General features: G+C 40.0%; 1 protein-coding gene across 1 annotated transcript in view; it reads right to left on the reverse strand.

The window, feature by feature from the left end:
* RP1 (RP1 axonemal microtubule associated) overlaps positions 1–23524 on the reverse strand; it is a 225597-nt gene that overhangs the window by 25198 nt on the left and 176875 nt on the right. The window contains exons 37-43 of the mRNA XM_065398305.1: positions 20237–20447; positions 12082–12236; positions 8515–8593; positions 6646–6777; positions 6313–6494; positions 4647–4754; positions 831–917 (exon numbers count right to left, since the gene is read on the reverse strand). Of these exons, the coding sequence (XP_065254377.1) occupies positions 831–917; positions 4647–4754; positions 6313–6494; positions 6646–6777; positions 8515–8593; positions 12082–12236; positions 20237–20447 (954 nt within the window). The remainder of the gene's footprint in view (positions 1–830; positions 918–4646; positions 4755–6312; positions 6495–6645; positions 6778–8514; positions 8594–12081; positions 12237–20236; positions 20448–23524) is intronic.

The raw sequence follows: 23524 nt of genomic DNA on the forward strand, positions 1-23524 counted from the left end.
CTGCGGGAGGTCCGCCGGCCCCGCGGCTTCGGCGGGAATTCGGCAGTCGGTATGCTGAAGGTGCGGGACTGGTGGACCTCCGGCAGGCAAGCCGCCGAAAGCCGCCTGACTGCCGTGTTTGGGGCAGCAAAATACATAGTGCCGCCCCGGTCCCAAACTGTTAAGTGCCCTGATTCTGCAAGATTCTCCACTTCCATTAATGTCAAGCATTCAGCAGCATGCAGGATCAAGCTCAAGGAGAGAGAAGACATTGTCCCGCAGTCCTATCTCCAATTCCAGTACATAACAGTTAGCTAGCCATGAGAGAATTGACTGGATTTTCTTTTAGGAAGTTTAAAAACTAAAACTGTTGCCACTTGTGCACCTACTGCCCTGAACAGAGGTTGATTTATACATGGGCTTGAATGCTTTCCTGAATCGGGGCCACTGTGAATCAGCAGAAGTCAGTCACTCTTTTCATGCAGGGCCCCTATACCTGCTAAAAGCATACATCAATGGAAAATATTGCCCCCTGCTACATAATGGATTTTGTGATATGGACTTGCTCACAAAATATAGGACTCAGCAAATATCAATACATTTAACATATTCTGTCAGAGATTGCATATTATGGGGGGAAACCTTGGCTCCTCTGAAGTCAATGGCAAAACCCCCATCGACTTTAATGGTGCCAGAATTTCACCTTCTATTTCTGACACATGCTAATAAATAATATTGTCGCATTACAAAGAAGTGCTCTACATTGTATAAGGTAATGTACTTCCGAAAGGTATTTTTCTATTGTTATTATGCATGATGCATCCAGGTCAAATGCAATTCATGTGAAATACCTTGTGAAGTTTAATTCCTCTTCCTAAACGTGGGCCAGATAACACGAAAGAAACTTTTGTTACATCACCAATATCATCAACAGTCAACTGTCAAATAATAATAAAAAAAAGTTAACTGATGCATACATACCTTACACAATCATTTTGATCATAAGGCATAAGGCAAGTTTTTTTTTTGTTTTTTTTGTTTTGGATTTTGTTTTGTTTCATTTCTCTTAACTCATTTGGAAAGATGAGTGAATAAACGAGAATGCTGAGCAAGGGTGAACAAACCCCAATGGTAAATCAGAAAATGAATCTGAACTCATACAGTACAGTATATATCTCCCACAAAAAACTTTGTTAACTTTAAGTTAAAGCATCTAGACTACACAGCCCACCTCAAACTGTAAAAAGCAAGGAAATCACAACTACATCCCAGCTACATTCCATTTATCATTTCCTCTTCTCAACCTTAGTTGCCTCCAGTCCCCTGCTCACAGCCCACAGATCTCCATCCTCGACCTGAGCAACCAACAGGCAGCCTTGAACTCTGACCATGTTTATTGGTTAAATTTCCATGTGTTTTCATGATCAGGATAGGGTTGGTGGTGGCTTCCATAAATTACTTTTTGTACATAGTTGTGTAGTGGTTTTGTATTGGTGTGGGTAAATAAAATATAGGGTCAGATTGCAAATGGTGGATGCTGTCATATATTTTTCCTTCATGTTTATGAATAAACTTTAGTGAAGAGGTGATCTATGTTCTAGCAATTGTTTGGAAAGTTGGTATTTATTTTTATGTAGAAATGAGAGAACTGAAATTTACAGATGTTTAAATGTTTATATTTAAATTTACACTTGTAGTTGGAATTAAGGCTACCCATTGGTTGTTCAGGCTGAATGTAAAGATGTGCGGTGAGATTCTGTGGCTTGCGATGTGCAGTAGGTCAGATTAGATGAACACGGTGTTCTCTTCTGGCCTTAGAGTTGATGAGTACATTGGGACATCAGCTCTTTCAAGGTGGTCATGTAGGGGCTAATACATATCATTGCTGCAATGCCACTAATGCAAATCAGGAAAAGCAAGGAAAAAAGCAGTTAAAGGATTCAACTCCTCATCTGTGCTTCACTTCTCAACCTCAGCTACTCCCTTTCAACCACCCACAGCCCGCACATCTCCAGCTACTGGCATTTTTGCTACTAGCAGTTGCAATCTCCCAATGTAAGCAATCTCATTATACCATCCCCTCAATAAACTTATCAAGCTCAGTCTTGAAGCCAGTTGGGTTTTTTGCCCACACTGCTCCCCTTGTAAGACTGTTCCAGAACTTCACTCCTCTAATGGTTAGAAACCTTCATCTAATTTCAAGCTTAAACTTGTTGATGGCCAGTTTATATCGATTTGTTCTTGTGTCCACATTGGCACTTAACTTTAATAACTCCTCTCCCTCCCTGGTATTTATCCCTTTGATGCATTTATAAAGAGCAATCATATCTCCCCTCAGCCTTTGTTTGGTTAGGCTAAACAAGCCAAGCTCCTTATGTGACATTAAACTCCATATTCTTTATGGAAATATGCTTATGATATGGATATGAAATAACTGAGATGTACTTTATGCAAGATGGGTCTTGTAAGGTATCATTTGAAAGATTATGATTTACTGAATGTGATTATCCAATTTGTATGCCTGTATCATTTCTGTATCTGAAGTTAGAAATATTGACTATGTATCTGTATTTCAAATGGGTTACTTTTGTGTCACCCTCAATTAGCCCTTCAGGTACAATAATGAGAAAGCCAGTGCTAATGGCCCATTAGCAAAGACAATGGACTGTAAAAGAGCTTAGTTTTCCTGTGGATGCTCAAGACAGCCTATGAATAGTGGCTGCCACAGCCCTACAGAAACACCTGGTACTGGACAGCCCTCCTCCCATTTTGGAATGCCAGTGTTTTTCCACTGGAAGACAAAGGGTTCCCGCCTTACACAAGAGCTATATAAGGCAGGGGAGTGACATCATCAGGGTTCTCCTCTGTCTCCTTACCCAAAGAGACACTGTGAAACACCTGGAAATAAGAACTGAATTGGGGTGAGAAGGGTTGAGCCCAAGCTGGAAGGTGTCTAACTTGTGAGTAATAATACCTGAGGTCTCAAGCTGGAGACCAGTGCAGCTGCCTTTCAAGACTTTCTGTAATCTGTCTGCAACAATATCTAGGGCAGAGGTTCTCAAACTGGGGGTCAGGACCCCTCAGGGGGTCATGAGGTTATTATGTGGGGGGGTCACGAACTGTCAGCCTCCACCCCAAACCCCGTTTTGCCTCCAGCATATTTATAATAGTGTTAAATATATAAAAAAGTGTTTTTAATTTATAAGGGGGGTCGCACTCAGAGGCTTGCTGTGTGAAAGGGGTAACCAATACAAAAGTTTGAGAATCACTGATCTAGAGTGAGAAATTACTATTTGTAACCAATTTCTTTAGTGAAACAAGCTTAGTTTGAGTGTTTTGTTTTATTTGCTTAGCAAACAGAACAAAGCAGATTACTATCTCTTTAAAAACTTAAAATTCACCTTTTGTAGTTAATAAACCTATTTCTTGTTTATAATAAATCCCATTTGTAGAATTCATAATTAGGCGGGGGGGGGGGGGAATAAGAGGCTGTGCATATCTTCCTCCACACTGAGGGAGGAGGTGGATTTCATAACATACCTTTGGGTCTGCTCTCCAAGGGAGATGGACACCTGAGTGCTGGGGCAAGTCCCTTAAACTGAGTCTTCCCAGAACTAATCTCAGTGTCTGTGTCTTTCTGCAGCTGGGTGTGGCCCTGCCTGTGTGTGTGTTGGAGGAGGCTTAATAGCCTGGCTCAGCAAGACAGGAAAAAGGGTGCTCAGGCTGGCAGAACAGGTGGGCTCAGCAGTATCCCAGTACCTCAGGTGGCATCCTAAGGGGGGAAACCAATCACACCTTGAGTCTCCTCTTCTCAGGTAGGTTTTCCATTCCTCTGATCATCCTATGGGCCTTTCTCTGCATCTTTTTCAGTTTGAATTCATCTTTCTTGAACATGGGAGACCAGATGTCTAAAGTATTCTCACCCATGCCTTGTATGACACTTCCCTATCTCTACTGGAAATACCTTGCCTGATGCATCCTAGAACTGCATTAGCCTTTTTCACGGGTGCATCACATTGGTGACTCAAAGTCAATCTGTGATCAAATAATACAGCCAGGTCTTTCTCCTCCTCTGTCACTTCCAATTGATAATTCCCCAGTTTATAGCCAAAAAAATCTTGTTTTTAATCCCTAAATGCATGACTTTGCAATTTGTACTACTAAATTTCATCCAATTTCTATTACTCCAGTATTCCAGGTTCTCCAGCTCTTCTTGTATGATATTCTGATCCGCCTCCATATTAGCAATACCTCCCAACTTTGTGTCATTCACGATTTTTATTAGCACACTCCCACTTTGTGCGCCAAGGTCATTAATAAAAATGTTAAATAAGACTGGTCCCAAGACCGAGCCCTGAGAAACTCTGGTAGTAAACTCCCTCCAGCCTGACAGTTCACCTTTCAGTATGACCTACTGTAGTCTTCCCATTAATCAGTTCCTTATCCACCTTTCTTTTCTCATGATGATTCCCATCTTCTCCAATTTAACTAATAATTTCCCATATGGAATTGTATCAAATGCCTTAAAGAAATCTAGGTAAATTATATCTATTGCATTTCCTTTGACTAAAAAAATCAGTTACCTTCTCAAAGAAAGAGTTCAGGTTGGTCAGGCACAATCTACCTTTTGTAAAGCTATGTTGTGTTTTATCCTAATTACCATTTACCTCTTTGTCCTCAATTACTTTCTCTTTCAAAATTTGTTCCAAGTTCTTGCATACTATTGAGGTCAAACTAATGGGCCTGTAGTTTCCTGGATCACTTTCTTTTCCTTTCTTAAAAATAAATATTATATTAGCAATTAGTGACAGAGTACAACCCCCGAGTTTATGGATTCATTAAAAATCCTTTCTATTGGGCTTGCAATTTCACATGCCAGTTCCTTTAATATTCTTGGGTGGAGATTATCTGGGCCCCCTGATTTGGTCCCACTAAGCTGTCTAAATTTGACTTCTACCTTGGATATTGTCATTTCTACTTCCATATCCTCATTTTCAGTAGCCACCCTGCCACTATCCCTAAGCTCCTCATTACCCTTATTAAAAAATGAGGCAAAGTATTCCTTTAGGTATTAGGTCATGCCTATATTATCTTTAATTTATATCCCATCCTCAGTGTTTAGCAATCCCACTTATTTCCTTGTTTTCTTTTCATTTATATGGCTATAGAATGTATTACTATTGGTTTTAATTTCCTTTGCACTTCCATATTTGCTTGGATTTTTCTCTATACTTTTCACTTTTTCTCTATTCTTTCTGATCTCCAAGAGGTAGCTTTCCTTGCTGATTGTTCCCATTTTCCATTCCTTGTAGGCTGTCTGCTTTCTCTTAATAACCTGTTTGAGATGCATGCTTATCTAATTTGGCCTGCAATTCTTCCATACATTTTTTCCCTTTGCTTGGGATGCAGACTTCAGATAGTTTCTGCAACTTTAAGTTAAAGTAATTCCAAGGCTCCTCCACATTCAAGTCCTTGAGTTCTTCAGTCCAGTCCACTTACCTAACTAATTCCCTTAATTTTTTAAAGTTTGATCTTATGAAATCAAGGACCCTAGTTGCAGATCTATTTTTGTTTAGCCTTCCATTTAGTTTAAACTGAATTGGCTCATGATCATGAAAAACAAGGTTGTCCTCTACAACCAGTTCTTTTAAGAGGTCCTCTCTACTCACCAATACCAAATCTAAAATGGCATCACCTCTTGTTGGCTCAGTGACTATTTGGTGAAGAAATCTATCAATCATCACATCCAGGAATATATGACCCCTACCATTACTAGTAGCACTTGTCCTCCACTCTATATCTGTGAAATTAAAGTATCCCAGGATCACACAATTCCCAGTAGTATTTATTTAATTAAAATATTAAAGAGGTCTCTATCCATATCCATATCAGATCTTAAAGACCCCAAGCACTATCCGAGGGGAGCCTCTGGTAGCTTTCTTCCCCAAAGTGATTTTGACCCAAACAGATTCTGTTTTATCCATTCCATCACTGCTAATGTCTTTACAGTCTATCTCATAATTAATATACAATGCTACTCCACCATATTTATCTTTATTTCTGTCTTTCCTGAACAGCACATACCCTTCAATACCTGTACTCCAGTCATGACTACTATTCCACCATGCTTCTGTTATCCCTACAATATCTGGTTTCACTTCCTGTACCAGTAGTTCTAGTAGTACCATTTTCTTGGTGCATGGGAGATATCAGATATCAACTCTGACCAATAAAGCAATCTGTGTGTACAATCCGGCACATAGAAAACACAATGTACCTTTCCCAGTTACACATTGTTAAGATCCGTATAAAATATAATAAAAAGAAACTAACCAAAAAAGGGTCATTTTTCAGATTCTGAACCTTCTGTGCAGCAGATTTCCCTTTTGTTCCAAACACAACAACTTGAATATCAGGAACTTTTTCTGGTATGTGTGTACAGTACACCCACATTTGCCATCGTCCTCTGCTTTTAGTATCAAAGTATTTTACTGGATCAGATGTCACAGTCATTTCTATATTTAGAAGAAATATATATTCAGAATACATATCTTTCTTATAAGTCACCATAAATCATTACATTAATTTATAAATTGTAATTTACTCAACAGTACTTAGTCATGCAACACTAATTTGTGTAAGCAAAAGACATTTTGTTGGCATTACCTTTCAATGGAATTACTAGTTCTGTAAAATCTTTCTTTGAGTGTTTGCTGATCCAGTCATGGTGAGCAAAGATGTGAGTGGCAAAAGGGTAACTTTCTTCTTTTATAACAATTTTTTCCAAGAACCAGTCATCTGATTAAAACAAATATATTAATTTATTGCATGTCAAGTAACAATGATAAGCTCTGCCTACACAGGCTGAAGCTTCTGATTTAAACGAGAATGCAGAGGACTCAGCAACTCACAGAAGACATGAAACACCTCCCAGGTTTGGGGCCATAGAGATTTCTTATTAGTGATTATAACTCATGCAGCTCAATCAAGAGTTTTCTCCTCCTCCACGGGAGGAATATTACTGACCTAAGAGTGCAATAAATGCATGTTACACTGTACCCATGTGACATGACTTGTTTGACAACATAAGCAGGAAACAAAAGAAAACTAATATAAAGAATGTTTTTAAAATAACCCTTTCCGGACTTTTCTTGCGTATAACAATGAATTATTCCAGGACTGGTGTATTATCATCAGCATTTGAGGATTAGAAATGAGAAACAAATCCACATACATCCCCACTGAAACTGAAGCTACTGGCTTGAGTCACTTGAACTGCACTTGGTCCTGACATATTTCTGACTGTTTTTAAGCTAATCCTAAATAGGAGGAAACTATTTTGGTGAAATCCTGGCCTTACTTAAGTCAATGGGAGTTATGACTCTGAATTCAGTGGGGTCAGATTTCACCCTTTCACTTTAAGCAATAAGAGGCAAATAGCCCCCATTAGGGTTTTTCCTATATAAATGACTTGAAACTCCATGAATTTGGCTCCTGAATTTTCCACGTTCTTGCTCTCAATAGTGGGAGTAGGAATGGGGAACTGGGTTTGCCACTCTCAGAGATGGTCTGCAACTCATTGATCTCAGGAGATTTGCAGAGGCCAGGGCTACCTTCATCTCTTCTCTGTGTCTCCACATGGCCACTTGGCCCGCATGGCACTGAGAGTCCTGAAGGAGCCATGATCCCACACTGTCCCCAACTGTCACTACCTACTTTGAAGTTGCAAGCATTATTTATACTGAGAATTGGAGGGGAGTTGGGAGAAATGATGCTGCAGAGAGTGTAGCTTTCTCTGCCTGCCACTCCACCCACATCCCCAGAGCCCCTTAAACACCTGTGAATGGATTTCTATAGGAAACGAGGACAATATTTTGAAGCCAACACTCCCCCTCTTCCATGCCCCTCTTTTTACCTCAACTGATTAATCTTTGTTCCTCTCCCCTGGTGGCAGAGGAAGAAAGCATTTCACCCTGAGTGATTAAGGATTTATTTTATACTTAATAAAAATGTCCATAATTTTAAAAATGGAAAAGTTAAAACAGTGTATGTGTGTATTGGAGTGGGGAAAGATAGCCAAATGAGATGCAAAACAAGAAAAAATAACATACTTTTGCTGGAAAATAAAAATATTTGCTGAATCTACTGGCAGACCCAAATATATCAAACAAGCCACTTATTGTAAAAAAACAAACAAGAAATGCCTCATAATTTTTCACTATGTAATTCACTGGATACGGTTTATGATTCTCCTATAGTACATTGAGAATTTAAATGAAACCAGGTTATATACAATCTAACACAAAACACAGAAAAAAACTGAAAAGGTCTAGCAATTTCAATTTTTTCACTAGTTTCCAAATAGAACAGACCTCATTAAACATATGATCTGAAATCATAATTTTAACAGATGTTTTTCTGCATTTCTGACCCCCATTACATCTGATGATAATCAATGTTGTTATATGGTATTTGTTACAATGCAATGCTGTATATTCCAGGCACATAGTTTATTTGAAAATTATTGTACAGTACCTTTTTTTAAACTTTTAAATCCAACAAGAACTTGGTTCAGCTTGCCAAGGTGAACTGCTTTGATTCTGAAAACATCCACCTGCAATTTGAGAATAATTTAAATTGTGGTTGTGCACGGTAGGTATGTATGACTTGTGAATTTACCTCTGCATAAGTGGACATTGCTTTGTATGTTAGTGCACTTTACTTTACCCTTGTCATGTCATTCCATTTCTTTCAAGTGCATAATAAAACAGTATGTGCTGTAATTGATATTTCCAATGTCAGTGACTAGTATGACTTTTCTGATGAATTTTAAAGTATCACTATAATTGATAAACAGTATTTTCAGAAACTTTGATGCTCAGATTGAAGTTCCAGTAAGATGCCGATTTCTACTAAACTTGTAGGATGAAATAACTAAATTGGATGAATTATGACTTTATAAGAAGTGACATTATACCTATGCATCTATATTAGGGTTTTCTATGGAAGTCATCTCCATCACACAACAGAGCTTCTCAAGTACTTTAGATTTGCATGGTGAAGTGCTTAGTGAACTTAATGGAGTCTTTTGATCTTCTTCTTTCCTGGCATAAGATACACACACACACACACACACACACACACACACACAGTTCTTGGTTTGTTTGTTTTCTCACACTTTTCCCAAACACCTCTCTTCAGTCTGGTTAGAGATGGGAAAGCTCTCATAAAAGCACATGATTAACTGTAAGCACATGAGACTTAGGTAACTGCTTAAAATTAAGGGCATGTTTTGTTGAATATGGATGGGATTACTTGTGCTTAAAGTAAAGAATGTACTTAAATATTTTGCTGACTCAGGCCTCCAAGCTCAGGGTCTTGAAGCATGCGATAAATAATTGAATTAGTCTGACCACTTTGGGAAACTTGTTCCCCAACAAAACCTCCACAACTAAGGTTACTTTATCTCTGGCGCTCACGAACTTCTCCCAGACTTCGTTATTCTAGAGAGGAACAGTTGTCCAAGTGAGTTCTGAATGAAGATGCAGTTGCTGATGTAGCTTGATTCTGACCCAGTAAGGGCTTTTAAGATGGGCCAAAGACTTGAACTGGCAAGGGAAACCCTACATTGCTACCATGTTCAGTGCCAGGTACAATGAATTACGACAGCCCAGCCTGGAGGCGATGAATACATGGATTACTCTGGCAAATTCTCATCTGAGAGGAAGGGTGAAGTATCAAGGTCAAAAAAGTAGGTGTTTTTTGAGATTGTCGTCAGGGAGGATAGGGTAAAGAATACACTAAGAAGAGTAGTGAGCACCATTAATCCAAAGAGTGCTGTTATTACTTGAACTCTAGAATCTTTAAACAATAAGTAAAAAATAAAGATACTGGACTCAAACAGATGGAAGAGTCCTGCTCCAGGTGACGTTGTTGCTCCCCTAACCAAACATATCAGAGAATGGGAACAGAAAGTGGATATGTAAAAAGAAAAACTTGAGGACTCAAAGAACAGGAGCGTCTTCATTGTTGGAGTCAATCAGCTAACTCAGCACTCACAAAAATCAGTGAGTCAGTCCATGAGTTTCCTGCCTCAATGCATTATTCTTAAGGGTACTTTAAAAGTGAATTTATTACAAGGAGAATAAAGAAAATGCAGAGGCCTTATATATGTAGAAAGAAAACAGAACCACCACCCTTCTCAGCCAGCACTAATATTTCATGTCTCTACCAACTGCTTGTGGAATCCTGCTTTCTCTAAGTATCATCCTCATCTACCTACCAAATAGATGGCCCCATTGAGTTCCGTACATTATCCTTCAAAGCCTGGGTAGCCCTACCATTCTAAGTCCTCTTTCACTACTGTCTCCCGATTTCCTTTGTAAAGTCTGATCAGGGAATTAACTCCATATTTGTTGGATATCAGGTAGGGTTTCACACTCTGCTGAAGAACTGCAAATTAATTAGACTAACTGGAAGGCTGCAATGAGCAGCAAAGATCTAGTTTGTTTTTCATAAAACCTGGCTTCTGAAACTTTTAAGAATGAAAATCAGCAGACAACATGAAAAGAGGAGGGTTTAGTGCACAGACAGAATATATGTCAAGTAGAAGATTCTTTGAGGTACTTCAGCTACATTCAGAGACCTGACTAATGTCTATCTATTAAAGTAAAAAAAAATAGCAAAAGGTTTAATTTCATATGTTCTTCTGGAGTTGTTATTATTAGTGGATGCATAATAAAGATGGAAAAATTCAAAATGCAAAAGTAGAGAGAATACAGATGTATGAATCAAAAAGACAAACATCAAAAGGACTTAGGTAGGCATCACATGTTTTAGTCATTCAACAGCTGATAGATCAGCACACAGTAAGAAGCCATCAAGTAAGTGTGCAACATTCTCAACCACACAAGAGTTTCCCAGGTCCCCAGGTGTGGTCATTTGCTGCACACCTCACTGCCCCGCCTTTGAAATGGTTGAGCTTGCACCAGACAGAGCATGGCAGCTCAAAGCCAGGCACTCTCTCATCAGGCTGAGGCATGAGGAGGGAGTTTCTTACAGTGGAAGCAGCTCATTCCCATTCTGTTCACCACAATATGGAAGCAGCCATTGTAGAGATGATCGGTAACATAGTCCAGATTGGTTTTCTGCTGATGAGTCAGGGTCAAGGCCTCTCCCATATATCTTTGCAAAGTGGCAGTCATGGCAACTCCTGGATTTTGACAAGGAGGTTCTCCTCATCATGCCCTGGGGTGACTAAAGCAGCAAGCACTAACCTGAATCTGGATAATCTGGATTCTGGTTACAATGGTACTGAAGCAGTATTCATTGGCTCTTCACTTTCCATTCAACACCACTCAGTGTTGAAGGGCTGTCAGCTGTAGGTTCCTTATAGAGTGATTTTACATTGACCTTTGATAAAAATGTAACGATGTCTTGCAAATCTGAATTTGTATCAGACACTGAGGTCTAACAAGGTATCTGTAAGATTTTGATCTGAAATTTTCTTTAACTATCCTATTCTCTTGACAACAGTTGTTCCAGGATTTTTTCTGCAAAAGTTTTTGAATTCTCAAAAACCAAGAAGATTTTTGCAAGGTTAATAAGGAATTTCTGAATGGACGAACTAAAGAAGGAGAATGAGGACTGGAATGGGACATTTGCCTTATTATTATTTATTGTTTATATTGCTAGGTAGGTGTTCATGATCGTTCACAAAACACACAGTGCCATATTCATTTAAGCAGGCACAACACCAAGATAGCTTATGGAGAGCTATGCACTTCCACCAATGGTGCATTTGGCCCATAGTTTAGATAACTGCATCTAACTGCATCAAGGAGTTTGTAATCTAATTTTCTGAACAAAAATACTTCATTAATTTAACTCTCTCTCTGTTGTGCAAGCTGATGGTGCAGAAGAACAATCACATTTCATCCCAGAGATGGTTGTCACTTGGTAGTAGGTAAAATGATCCCTATATGGAATGGGCAGGCTGGTCAAGTACTTTTAACATCCTTTAGCATGAAAAGTTCTATGTAAACATGAGGTATTATTAAGGAGACATTTACAATTTCAATTATTTTTCCTCAGTTCTTTTACCTGGCCTCTGGCAAAAGTGATGGGTCCACTTCTTGAATTATTAAGCCATCTTTTCCCAGAGTCACCTCTCGCTCCTTGAATACAAAGATAAGCCTCTCCACTGGTATCTGCTTTCTTTATGTCTCCAGTGTGCACATGAATGGAATATTCCACAACTAAAAGAAAATTTTTAAAACAGTCAGTATAACAAGGGAAATTCTCTGTCATCTTGTCTCATAATTGGGTTCCTTATGAAAATGCTTTGGTTCTATTGTATTGTTTTATGTGAGGATCACTTGATATATTCTTAAAAAAGGAAAGGCACAGTACCATAAAATGGCACCTTAAAAGTTTTTAATTAGAGGCAGGGTCTGTATAGAATGCAGTTATGCAGCTCCACAGATAGCTACATAGTTCACCTTTTTGTCAAGTTATTAAGTATTATTTATATTATGGTTGTACCTAGGGGCTTCTACCAAGATCAGAGTCTTATTGTGCTAGGCACTGTACAAACACAGAGTAAGGTATGATCCCTGCCCCCAGGTATTTTATAATCTAAATATACAAGACAGACACAGGGTGGGGAAAAGTATTATCCCCATTTTATACAAGGAGAACTGGGTCACAGAGAGATTAAGACCCTGCCTGCATTACAGAAATTTGCACCATTGTAATTTAGTCAGTATAGTTACACTGTCAATATAGTTACATCCTAATGGAGTCACCCTGCTCCGATATAAAGCAGGGTTGAAAACAGTGCATCTTAATCCAGTAGATTAACAGAGTAAACTGCAGTGGTATAAACCCTGTTTTACACCAGTGCAAAGCTCTACATCCGGGTGAAACTATGTCGGTGCTGTTACATCAGTGGAAATCTCTCTAATACCGGTAGGCCCTAAGTGACTTGCCCAAGGTCACATAACAGACCTGGGAAACAACCCCGATCTCCTGAGTCCCAGTCCAGTGCATTAACTACAACACATTCTTACTCTCTGCATAAATCCCCGTTTGTGAATCCACAGAATGCAGCTTTCTTCTGCCCTGCAATGTCTCTTCCAGAAAATCAGCACTATTGACTACTGTATTCAATAACCTACAGAAGAACCTATACACATCCCTCCTGACCTCTTGGGTACCCAATCCCACTGCCTGTTTACATAGTCATCACTAGTTCTAATCCCTAAGGCTCTATATTCCTATTTGCTCCATTTGTATTTTTGTGTGTGTACCATTTTCCTCTTGCACTGCAGCAAGGACTGCACAGTCATAAAATGGCTTAGATGAAAGCTGTGATCTGATTGTCTTAAGACGCTTTCAACTCATGTAATTATCCCCCAGTGAATAAACACATCAAGAGTATCAAGCTTGTTCATGCATCAGACCACAACACACTCACACTAAAGTTAAAGCACTCCGATATAAAATAATAGAAATGATCAATTAACATTTAAATCCTTTCAACTTCAGCTTTTCCCTTTAAATAAAATATTCCCTTCCCTTTCTGCTGCATGACAGATGAGGATGGGTCTTCAAAATCAGTCCAGGCTCTGGTAGTGAACTAGTAATTGGCCAGAAGGGGATTATACTGTTCTGCTGAGCAACCGTATGGGGTTATGGGAAGGAAGTCCTGTGTCTGTCAGCCCTGCCCAGAGAGTGGAACTTTGAAGACACAGCTGTGACCACTTTCCTTGCTCTCCCTAGCCAAACAGTGGAAGTGGGGCGGGGCCTGAAAGAACAGGTGGGGCCATTGCTGCCTTCTCTGGCACAGGCCAGGGAAGAAGAGCCTTGACGAGAGGCTGGGGAGGCTGCTGTCATTATTCACTGCAGCTGAACAGTAGCGTTGGAGGAGATTTAAGAATGGAGGAGTCAATAACTGGTTTGGGTACAGGAGGAGAAACCGAGGTCCAGTTTTTCAACCAACAAGGGGATTTAGCCACACAACTAATAATTCCAATGAGAGTTGTGTGACTAGACCTCATATTCAGCTTTGAAAATCTCAACCTTAGCTCCTGCTTACTATGGTTACGCTTGTTTTGGAAGGGGTGAACAGGGGGAATCCTTAAACAGAAGAAGCAGCTAACTGTTTCCTCTGCTCAATATCTGAATATTAATTATTATTACTTGTATTATGCCTAGAAAGCCAAGTCTTGGACCAGAACACCATTGTGCTAATCAATAATGTACAGACCCAGAACAAAAAGATGATTTTAGTTCTGATAGAACAACACCGTAGAGCAAAGTAATGTAACAAATCTGTGGCCAGCTATACACCCAGGCTATTAGGAACTACAGAGAGGCAACAATGACTATCTCAGATCCTTCTGCTTTAGAAGCATCAACTTTAGCTAAAGAAGAACCTATTAGCTTTAGCAATATGACACTCAGATTCCTTTCAGAAGAGGAAGTGGTATATTTGTAATTATTATTATTATCATTATTATTATTTTTAAATAATAAGCCATTTTATACCGCAATAGTCACACTTTAGGTTGTGGGCTAATCAACCAATACACACACACTTTGGTGTATGGAAGGGCAAGTAAGCTGGCTGATGAACTCACATCCTATCGCAATTATTGTTTAAGGCTTGATTTCAGAGGTGCTGAGCACCCACAACTTCAATCAAAGTCCCTAGATCTGCCAGGATCTATTCATCTTAGGCTGCCTCAGAAGTTTCAGCTCCCACTCATGCCAAAGTCATCACCAGTATGCTGCAGAAATCAGAGAGGCTACAGAATGTAGGTCCAGAATGCTACAGAATATACAGGAATTGTATTCAAATTCCCAGAAGCTCATGAGGTCTTCATTACAGCAAGTTTCTTGGATTCCCTATGATAAATTTATAGAAGGTTTAAGAGTGATTGTTAATAACACACTGAAAAATTAAGAAACCACAAGCTAAAGCTGTCGTTTATTCTCATGCGTAGGTGATGGCAAAAGAGAAAAAAAAAGTGTTCTGCAAGATATTTATTTTTAAACTTTTCCTACAGCTCTTTTCACAAGCTGGTGCTATTCATATTGAGTGTTATAATAAAAAAGGCTAAATACAAATATTGTGACATTTCATATAGTCATTTTTCTAATCCTTTTAAAATATAAGAAGTTCATATCACTGAAGTAAGGGTTTTACAGGCCAATTTTGCATACTGACTGAGTTTAACAAGTAATAAGGGCTGTAAATATCCACACTGGTAACATTTATATACATGTTGCAACGCATTTCTGTTAGGTGGAAACATCTTTGTTTCTCCTCATCATTCAACTGTGTGCAGATGGCACATAAAGAAGCCTCTTTTGTGAAAAGTAACTTTTATTTCCGTGTGGCATTATTTATCGTATTCAAGGACTCCCCCATCACTTTAAAAAAAATTAGCCTAGGTCTTGATCCAGCAAAGCACTTGACATCAAGTGGACTACTCATGTACTTGAAGAAGGTGCTTAAGTGCTAGATTGAGGCCTAGTGTACGCTCTTTAAGGTGCCTAAATATTCTTAGGTGGTGTAAATCAGCCTACCTCTACTGAAGTCAATGGAGCTGCATTGATTTGCACCAACTGAGAATCTGGCCCACACAATTTAAAGCAAATGATCTGCCTAGGTGATATTTTGGAAGCAAGTTGTTCTGCCATTGGAAAAACTAGGGTTTAAGACCAGGGCCGGCTCTAGGATTTTTGCCGCCCAAAGCAAAAACAATTTTGGCCGCCCCCCCCCCCCCCCCGTTTTTTAATTACCCCCCACCCCTGGCCCCGCCTCAACTCCGCCCCTTCCCCAAATCCCCAGCCCTGCCTCCTCCCCCCAGGCTCTCAAGTCTGGGAGGGAGGGGGAGCAGCGGCGCGCGAATCAGCTGTTTCGCGCGCCGTGGCAGCAGCAGCGGAGGTGAGCTAGGGCGGCCAGGGCACATTTTTAGGGGCGGCATTCTGGCGCCGGCCATGCCGCCCCTAAAAATGTGCCGCCCCAAGCACCAGCTTGTTTTGCGGGTGCCTAGAGCCGGCCCTGTTTAAGACGCAGGATTCTCTGGGTCAGCAGAAACAAGATATGTCATTGTTGTGATGCACCCAGAGCCTAGTCCTGCTAACCTTGTTCATGCAAGTAGATCTACTGAAGTCAGTAGACCACTTGTTTGAATGAGGTGAGAAGGATTTTTTATTCATAGATTTCAAGGCCAGAAGTGACCATTGTGATTATCTAGACTGATTTCCTATATAACAGACCATAGAACTTCCCCAAAATAATTCCTAGAGCAGATCTTTTAGAAAAAAACATCTAATCTTGATTTAATAATTGCCAGTGAAGGAGAATCCACCACAATCCTTGGTAAATTTTTCCAATGGTTAGTTAACATCGCTGTTACAAACTTACAACTGATTTCCATAGACTACACATTAGCTTAGACTATGTCTCAGATTTCCAAAAGGGTCCGCACCTCCATTTGACATTTTTGAAAAAAAAAAATGAAAAAAGGTTGAAAACTACTGGTCTAGTACTGTGGTAACTTGGGAGTTGCCCACTGTTGCACGTGAGGGGGCACTGTGTTAAGGAGATGGAAATGGTCCTATAGCTGAAAGACAGGGCAAGGTGGGACTCTTGGGAGAATCCAGTCCAATACTTGCTTTGCCTCCCAGGTACTGGATGAGCTCTACACTCCTAATGCTGCTGGCATTCCTTCAGATCAGGACATAACAGGAGAAACCATGACTCTGCATTGGAAACTGAAACTATCAATAGGATAGACTGGACACAGAACAAACAACATGTCCAGTTGAGACTAGTGGGGTGACATAGGAGACATGAACACAAAGTGTAAGTCTCCCTGCTCTTTTGCAAGGGAGGCAAGTATCAGGGGGTAGCCGTGTTAGTCTGTATCTACAAAAACAACCAGGAGTCTGGTGGCACCTTAAAGACTAACAGATTTATTTGGGCATAAGCTTTTGTGGGTAAAAACCTCACTTCTTCAGATGCATAGAGTGAAAGTTACAGATGCAGGCATTATATACTGAGGAAAAGCTGCTTCTGTAATGAGCCAGCCACTCCCAGTCCCTATTCAAGCCCAGATTAATGGCAACACCATCAGAGGACCCAACCACATCAGCCACACCATCAAGGGCTCATTCACCTGCACATCCACTAATGTTATATATGCCATCATGTGCCAGCAATGCCCCTCTGCCATGTACATTGGCCAAACCGGACAGTCCCTCCGCAAAAGAATAAATGGACACAAATCGGACATCAGGAATGGTAACATACATAAGCCAGTAAGTGAACACTTCAATCTCCCTGGTCATTCTATTACAGATTTAAAAGTCACTATCATTGAACAAAAAAACTTCAGAAACGGACTTCAAAGAGAAACAGCAGAACTAAAATTCATTTGCAAATTTAACACCATTAATCTGGGCTTGAATAGGGACTGGGAGTGGCTGGCTCATTACAGAAGCAGCTTTTCCTCTCCTGGAATTGACACCTCCTCATCTATTATTGGGAGTGGACTACATCCACCCTGATTGAATTGGCCCTGTCAACACTGGTTCTCCACTTGTGAAGTAACTCCCTGCTCTCCATGTGTCAGTATATAATGCCTGCATCTGTAACTTTCACTCTGTGCATCTGAAGAAGTGAGGTTTTTACCCACGAAAGCTTATGCCCAAATAAATCTGTTAGTCTTTAAGGTGCCACCAGACTCCTTGTTGTTTTTGCAAGGGAGGGTTTAGCTGTGTATATGGGGGGGGGGAGATAGGTCAGGGACTGGATAATACTGAAAGACTGCCTCTGAGTAAAGATCAAAATGATGAGGATACTTTTTTCCTGGAAAATTCCCATGAAAATCAGAGTTGATAATGGATGTGGTGATACTGATATGGCCTTTATTATAACCAGGCATTTGGTGCTGACAGTAAAATGGTTTTGTATTTTGAGGTTTACCTTTTATCTTTAACTTTACTATCTAAAGGGATCTTTCTATTTATCTTCTCTGCGGGGGGCTAAGAAGTTGGGACACAATGATTTGTTTATTTTTAAAGTGTTTTATTTTATTTGGACTTGTGTTATGAAGGGATTTATTAAAGGCATCTCCATGTCCTGCTGTCTCTTTCAGGCCATGAATGACTGCACTCAAATAAAACTCTAGAATATCTTTGTCACCAGTAAGCAAACTGATATGCAAAGAAAAGCTGCCTGTTTGTTAGAAAATTTAGATTGATTTAGTACTGTGACCCTGAAATATAAAACACTGCCCCAATAACAACACTTTCCCATATAGAAAATCACATGTATAGCGTGCATGCGCGCACACACTCACACACACACACATGGAATATGAACAGCATTGGCTCTGATTTCGAAGACACACATAAGCCCAATGGGCCTATTCACATGCATAAAATTATTCACATGCAGAAGGTTATGCAGGATTGAGGACTACATTTTCTTTGGGTTGGGGGGTCATGAGGCCTATAATCACACTACGTAAGTCATATACAAGGTCTGGGCCTTATATGAATTTCCTAATACAGAGGTGTTATTCACAGCAGTGCCTGATTTTTAGGAAATTACTCAAAAATTTGTTTTGCTTGGGAAAAATTCACAAAGTAAAAATCTCAATATTCACACAGAGCTCTATTTTGTCTCAGAAGACGAGGAAGTGAAAAGTCAGAAGTGAATGAAAATAAACGCGCCATAGACATCATTTCTGCTTTAGACATTCTTGGGGTTATAAATGAGCACATTTGGGAATTTGTTTTTGTGTTTTGTGTATTCACAAGAATTTTGATAAGTGTTTGAATTTTGATTTTATTTAGCATTGCCCTTTTGTGGCTGGTCTTAAATCAGTAAGTCAACCCTAATACCACTGGGAGGTTAAAGGAATCCTTTTACTCAGGATAGGTGCCTGTGTTTTGTTCTTAGAGCATGAGGTCATTTCCCCAGGATTCATGCTGATGATTGTAGTGTGTGTGTATGTATCACCTTCTTCTGTTACTTTGAACCTGGATGATCAAAAACCTAGGAAGAACAATGTTTTTGGGTGAACGGATACAGGTTGGGACTCCTAATCATGCAATATTCTGCATACCAACATGCAGTGAGTGATTAAAAGTGTTTGTTTGACTGTGTTTTGCTGAGTTTGTTCAAGTTCCGTTTGGGATAAAATGGTTAAGAAAAACTGCTTAGGGTTTTAAATTTTCATGTGGAGCATTTTATTGTCTCTTTCTGGGTGCAGAGAGACTTCCCATTTTTCCCCAGCAATTTCTGCTTAGCCAATACAACATCCTCTCTACTGTAGCCTTGGTCAATAAACCTCTTCGCTGTTGCTAATAGTTTCAGTACATGATCTGTAGTATCCCTATCACTTCTCATTATTCTAATGAATTGGATAAATGGGAAGCTTTTTCTTAAATGGCCATGGATGAAAGCTATCAATATGCAACAGGCTGCTCTTACCCATATTTTCTGAAGTAATCATCATCTTGTCATGTTTGTGACACCATACATCTAAATAATTTGCTTGTGTTACTACTTGAAAAATGTGCAGAAAAACTGAACTTGTGCAAATTAATATCGGGTTTTTTGGCTGTAGTAATATTTTCTGTATTGTAAATTCCTCATGAACATCAATAAAACACTAACTAAGGCAATTGAAATTGGTGGATAGCTCTATGATAAACCATGGCAGGTTTTTAAAACCTTTTCACTGGCTTGTATTGGGTCTTTGCATATCTGACATTTCTAAAAAAGTAAACATTTCTAGGTAATCAATTCCTTATTTATAGAAAGGATAGGTTAATATCATACACTACATAATACATCATACATTTATTCAGTTGATTTGTTATGACCTATTTTACTCTGCAGGATCAATACATCTATTTTTTTAAAATGCCACATGCTATTGTCTGCTTGCTATAATATGAAAGAGACTGAAATCTTATATCAACAAGGTATGTTTAATTTGGTGTCAGCTGTTCCATAGGTTGCCCCAAGACTGACTTCATTGGACTGACTTCCTTTCTAGAGGAAAGAAGTGTTGCCTGCTCTTGCTTTTACATTTATCACATTACAATCTTAGGACAAAATTCTTGTCTTGGAAACCTGCACATAGCATGTACTGCAATCAACATGAGAAGCGCACGTGCATCCAAGGACAGAACCTGACCCTCAGTGAGGAAAAAGGGCTTAAATTACCAGGCAAAGGATCCTGGTCTGCGTAGAGAGCTGGCAGTTCCACACATTTGTCTTCATTACATTTGAACGAGCAGTTGAAAGCTAACCACATCTCCTGGTTCGTGCCTGTGTGCTTCATATGCAGTAAGTCTAAGTGCCAAGGCTGATTTAACTTGCTGTGTGGGCCAATTATCTGAATCTTGTATATTGAGCCAATGTCTGCCAGTTCATCCTATGTGAGAAAAAGAGAAGTCAAATGCAGTCTCACTATTGCAGTGCCAGATCTAATAACTTAACAAGTCTCAGAGATTAAAAGATTGTGGCAGTTTTAGAATTGTTACTTTTTTTTTTTTTTTTATTACACAATACAAAATTGATTTGCTAACTGCATGAGCTGAATGGCTCTCTAGTGGTTTGAATGTCAGAGAATTGGTGAGTTTTCTCATAAGAGTCACTGGGGAAAATTGCATACCGAACAAAATTAGACACTATAGTTCACAATGATGCAGTGGACTGTTTGCAAATGTTATTGATTAGAAAGTGACCAAATGGCTCATCTCAACTTGCTAACAATACAAAGAAAAGCTCAAGTGTTCTTTAAATTTCAGTTACCAGACCATGAATCCCATGGGGAAAAAATGTGTTTCCTACAACATTCAGTAAAAACAACTGCTGTAGTTAAGTGTGAATTTTAAAGTCAATTAATTTAATTTTGAGTAGACTACGCAGTTAGGGAAACACATTAATTCACTTCTTTAAAGGGTTCTCAGACTTCTTCCATAGCGTGAACCACATTTTAGTACACAGATTGTCCTCTGGAGCCCTTCCCCTTGGATTCATGATCGAACAGATCCCCTCAGCTCCCATTAGTGATTGCACAACATCCCTGTGGCCATGCCACAGCATGTATAAGTAACCCTAGGAAAGTGCTTATGTAATTTGCAACTATATTTAAAGGCAATAACTCTCTTGTCCTTTTGAGGGAACAACAGGGTAAGCAGATTGTCTCTTTTTATTCTTGGATTCATCTCTACTTCCTATCTGCTTCCCCCACACCCTCCTTGGCTCCCCTCCTTCCCTTCTTTACATCCGCTGCCCAGCGATCTGGTGCCTTGAACATGCTGCCTGGCCACTTGTTCTCTTCATCCAGGTGGGCACCTCCACTTTCACACCCCTTTTATGTAGCAAAGGGCCCTTAGTGGAGACAGCCAGACTTGCTCCCCCTTGTTTCCAGCTCATATCCAGGCTCTTCTGATGCCTATAGAAGCAGCTGGGAGCAAGGAGGAGCAGCAGCGCATGAAGTATGATGTGCCTGCTTTCTATTAATCACCAGCAAGTGCTCCACAGACCACAGTTTGAGAACTATTGCTTACTTGCTATGCTACCCAAATTAAACCATCCCTATCAGCCAAAAAGGCAGTTCATTCAGTGTGGCGCTATGCACTACCTTCATATTATGCACTGGGGAATCAGAGTTCCCCCTTGGCCCAAGCAGTTAGCCAATATTTGGGTCCTTGCTGGGTTTTTTCCACTAGGAAGAGAAATTGATGATAGATTCAGATAGTTCGTTGGTGCAAATTCTATTTATTTACAAAGAGTGTACACAAAGTCCTGCTGCCCTGAGCACAGTAGAAATAAACACCAGGAGTCAGTTTCTTTGCTCACAGATCGAAGCCAGCTTTCCAGCCAGTCCTGTGCCCAAAAGAAACTCTCTCCCCTGGCTTCCTCCCAGCGCCACACTCACCAGTGCTTTCCCAGCTTTCTGATCCTGAGTGCTTGTGACACCCACAGCTCCACCAATCAATGCCCCAGCCCCACAAGCCCCAGGGAAACCCCTCTGATTGTCCCTGAATTAGTTCTTGCTCAGGTCTTCCCAGGAGGTTGAATGCCTTGGACAGTGGTTTCTATTGTTTCGGCTATCTCTGAACAAAGGGGCATTTAATTGCTCCCTCATTTAACCTGAATGAAAAGTGACTAACATACCCATGAGCTTCAGTGAGGCCTGTGATTACTGACAGATCAAAGACATGTGTGCTGGCAGCCACCAACGCTCTCCAGCATAAACAATCTTTATACTTTTGGTTGATAACCCACCAATAAGGTACTTCAAAATGTTCTGCTTTGGAAACACCGATTGGGGTAAGTGATATGTTCAAATGGTTAGGAGCAGTATTCATTTGAATCTTCCTTCTACAGAATAAAAAAGAAATGCTCCCCCAAGCAGTATTAGGTTGCCATGGTAGGTGTGTTGGGTGCACCGAGGAAAATTGTTAGCATCGGTGTACATTAAAGGGCATCAGACAAGAACGAAAAATTTAATTTTTTAAAATTAAATCTGTAAGAGTTCCTCTTTGTGGATTATGCCCATAGCGGAGGCTCTTTCCCTTCCTTTACGGCCAAGGTAGGAGCTACTCCAATTCTGGGTCTGCTTCAGCAGTGGTCATTTTAATTACTGTTCCACTCCCCACTGTGTCTGTAGCACATGCAGAGCAGAGTGGAGTGTCAATAAGTACTATAGGAACAGGAATAGCCCCTCCTATCAGAGAAGACAGTATAATTCCCCAAAGGAAGTGAGGATGTGGGGTAATGAGAGGCTCCCTACTGACTGAATGTGAGTCTCAAAGGTTTGTTGATGTTTTAATTAGTTGGGAAGGAAAGGGAAAGGAGACAGAAAGAGAGGGGGAAAGGATGAAAGAGTTGCATAAGGGAGGAGGGAGGAGGACCCTGATGGGGGAACAAGGAGTTGGGCAAAGGAAAAAGAAAGGAGGGGCAAGAGAGATAGGGATAGAAAGCAAATGAGGCAAGGGAATGGAATGGGTGTGAATATAGGATGAAGAGAGAAGGCGGTTAGGAAGGAGAAACATAGTGGAAGGGAGGAAGAATTAGATGATGAGGTTTAGGGAGGAAAAGGGACAAGGACATTTTACCCTAACATATCCTGACCCCAGAAAAGTAACTTGGTATCTCTGACTTTATACATCATATTTGTGTATTAAATTATGAAATACCACATTTTCAAAAGGGCCTCAAACTGGCCTGTATATCTGTGCCTGCAGTCTGACATGCACAACCATATGCACTAGCAAATCACAGAATTTTCTCATGCAAACACACAATGCGTGAAAATCAGGCAGGATTTGTTAATGAAAATGCCATTGCGCATGTGAAAATCCTGTCATTTGTACACAAAAATGACGGTTTGCGCCAATTTGCACAGACAGGTTTAGAAATCATTTTGGAAATTTGGCCCAAATAAACTATTTCTACAGGAATTAAAAGGATTATTGAGTACATGATTCTTAGAATTTT

The sequence above is a fragment of the Emys orbicularis genome, chromosome 2 (genome assembly GCF_028017835.1).
Source record: "Emys orbicularis isolate rEmyOrb1 chromosome 2, rEmyOrb1.hap1, whole genome shotgun sequence".
Lineage (NCBI taxonomy): Eukaryota > Metazoa > Chordata > Testudines > Emydidae > Emys > Emys orbicularis.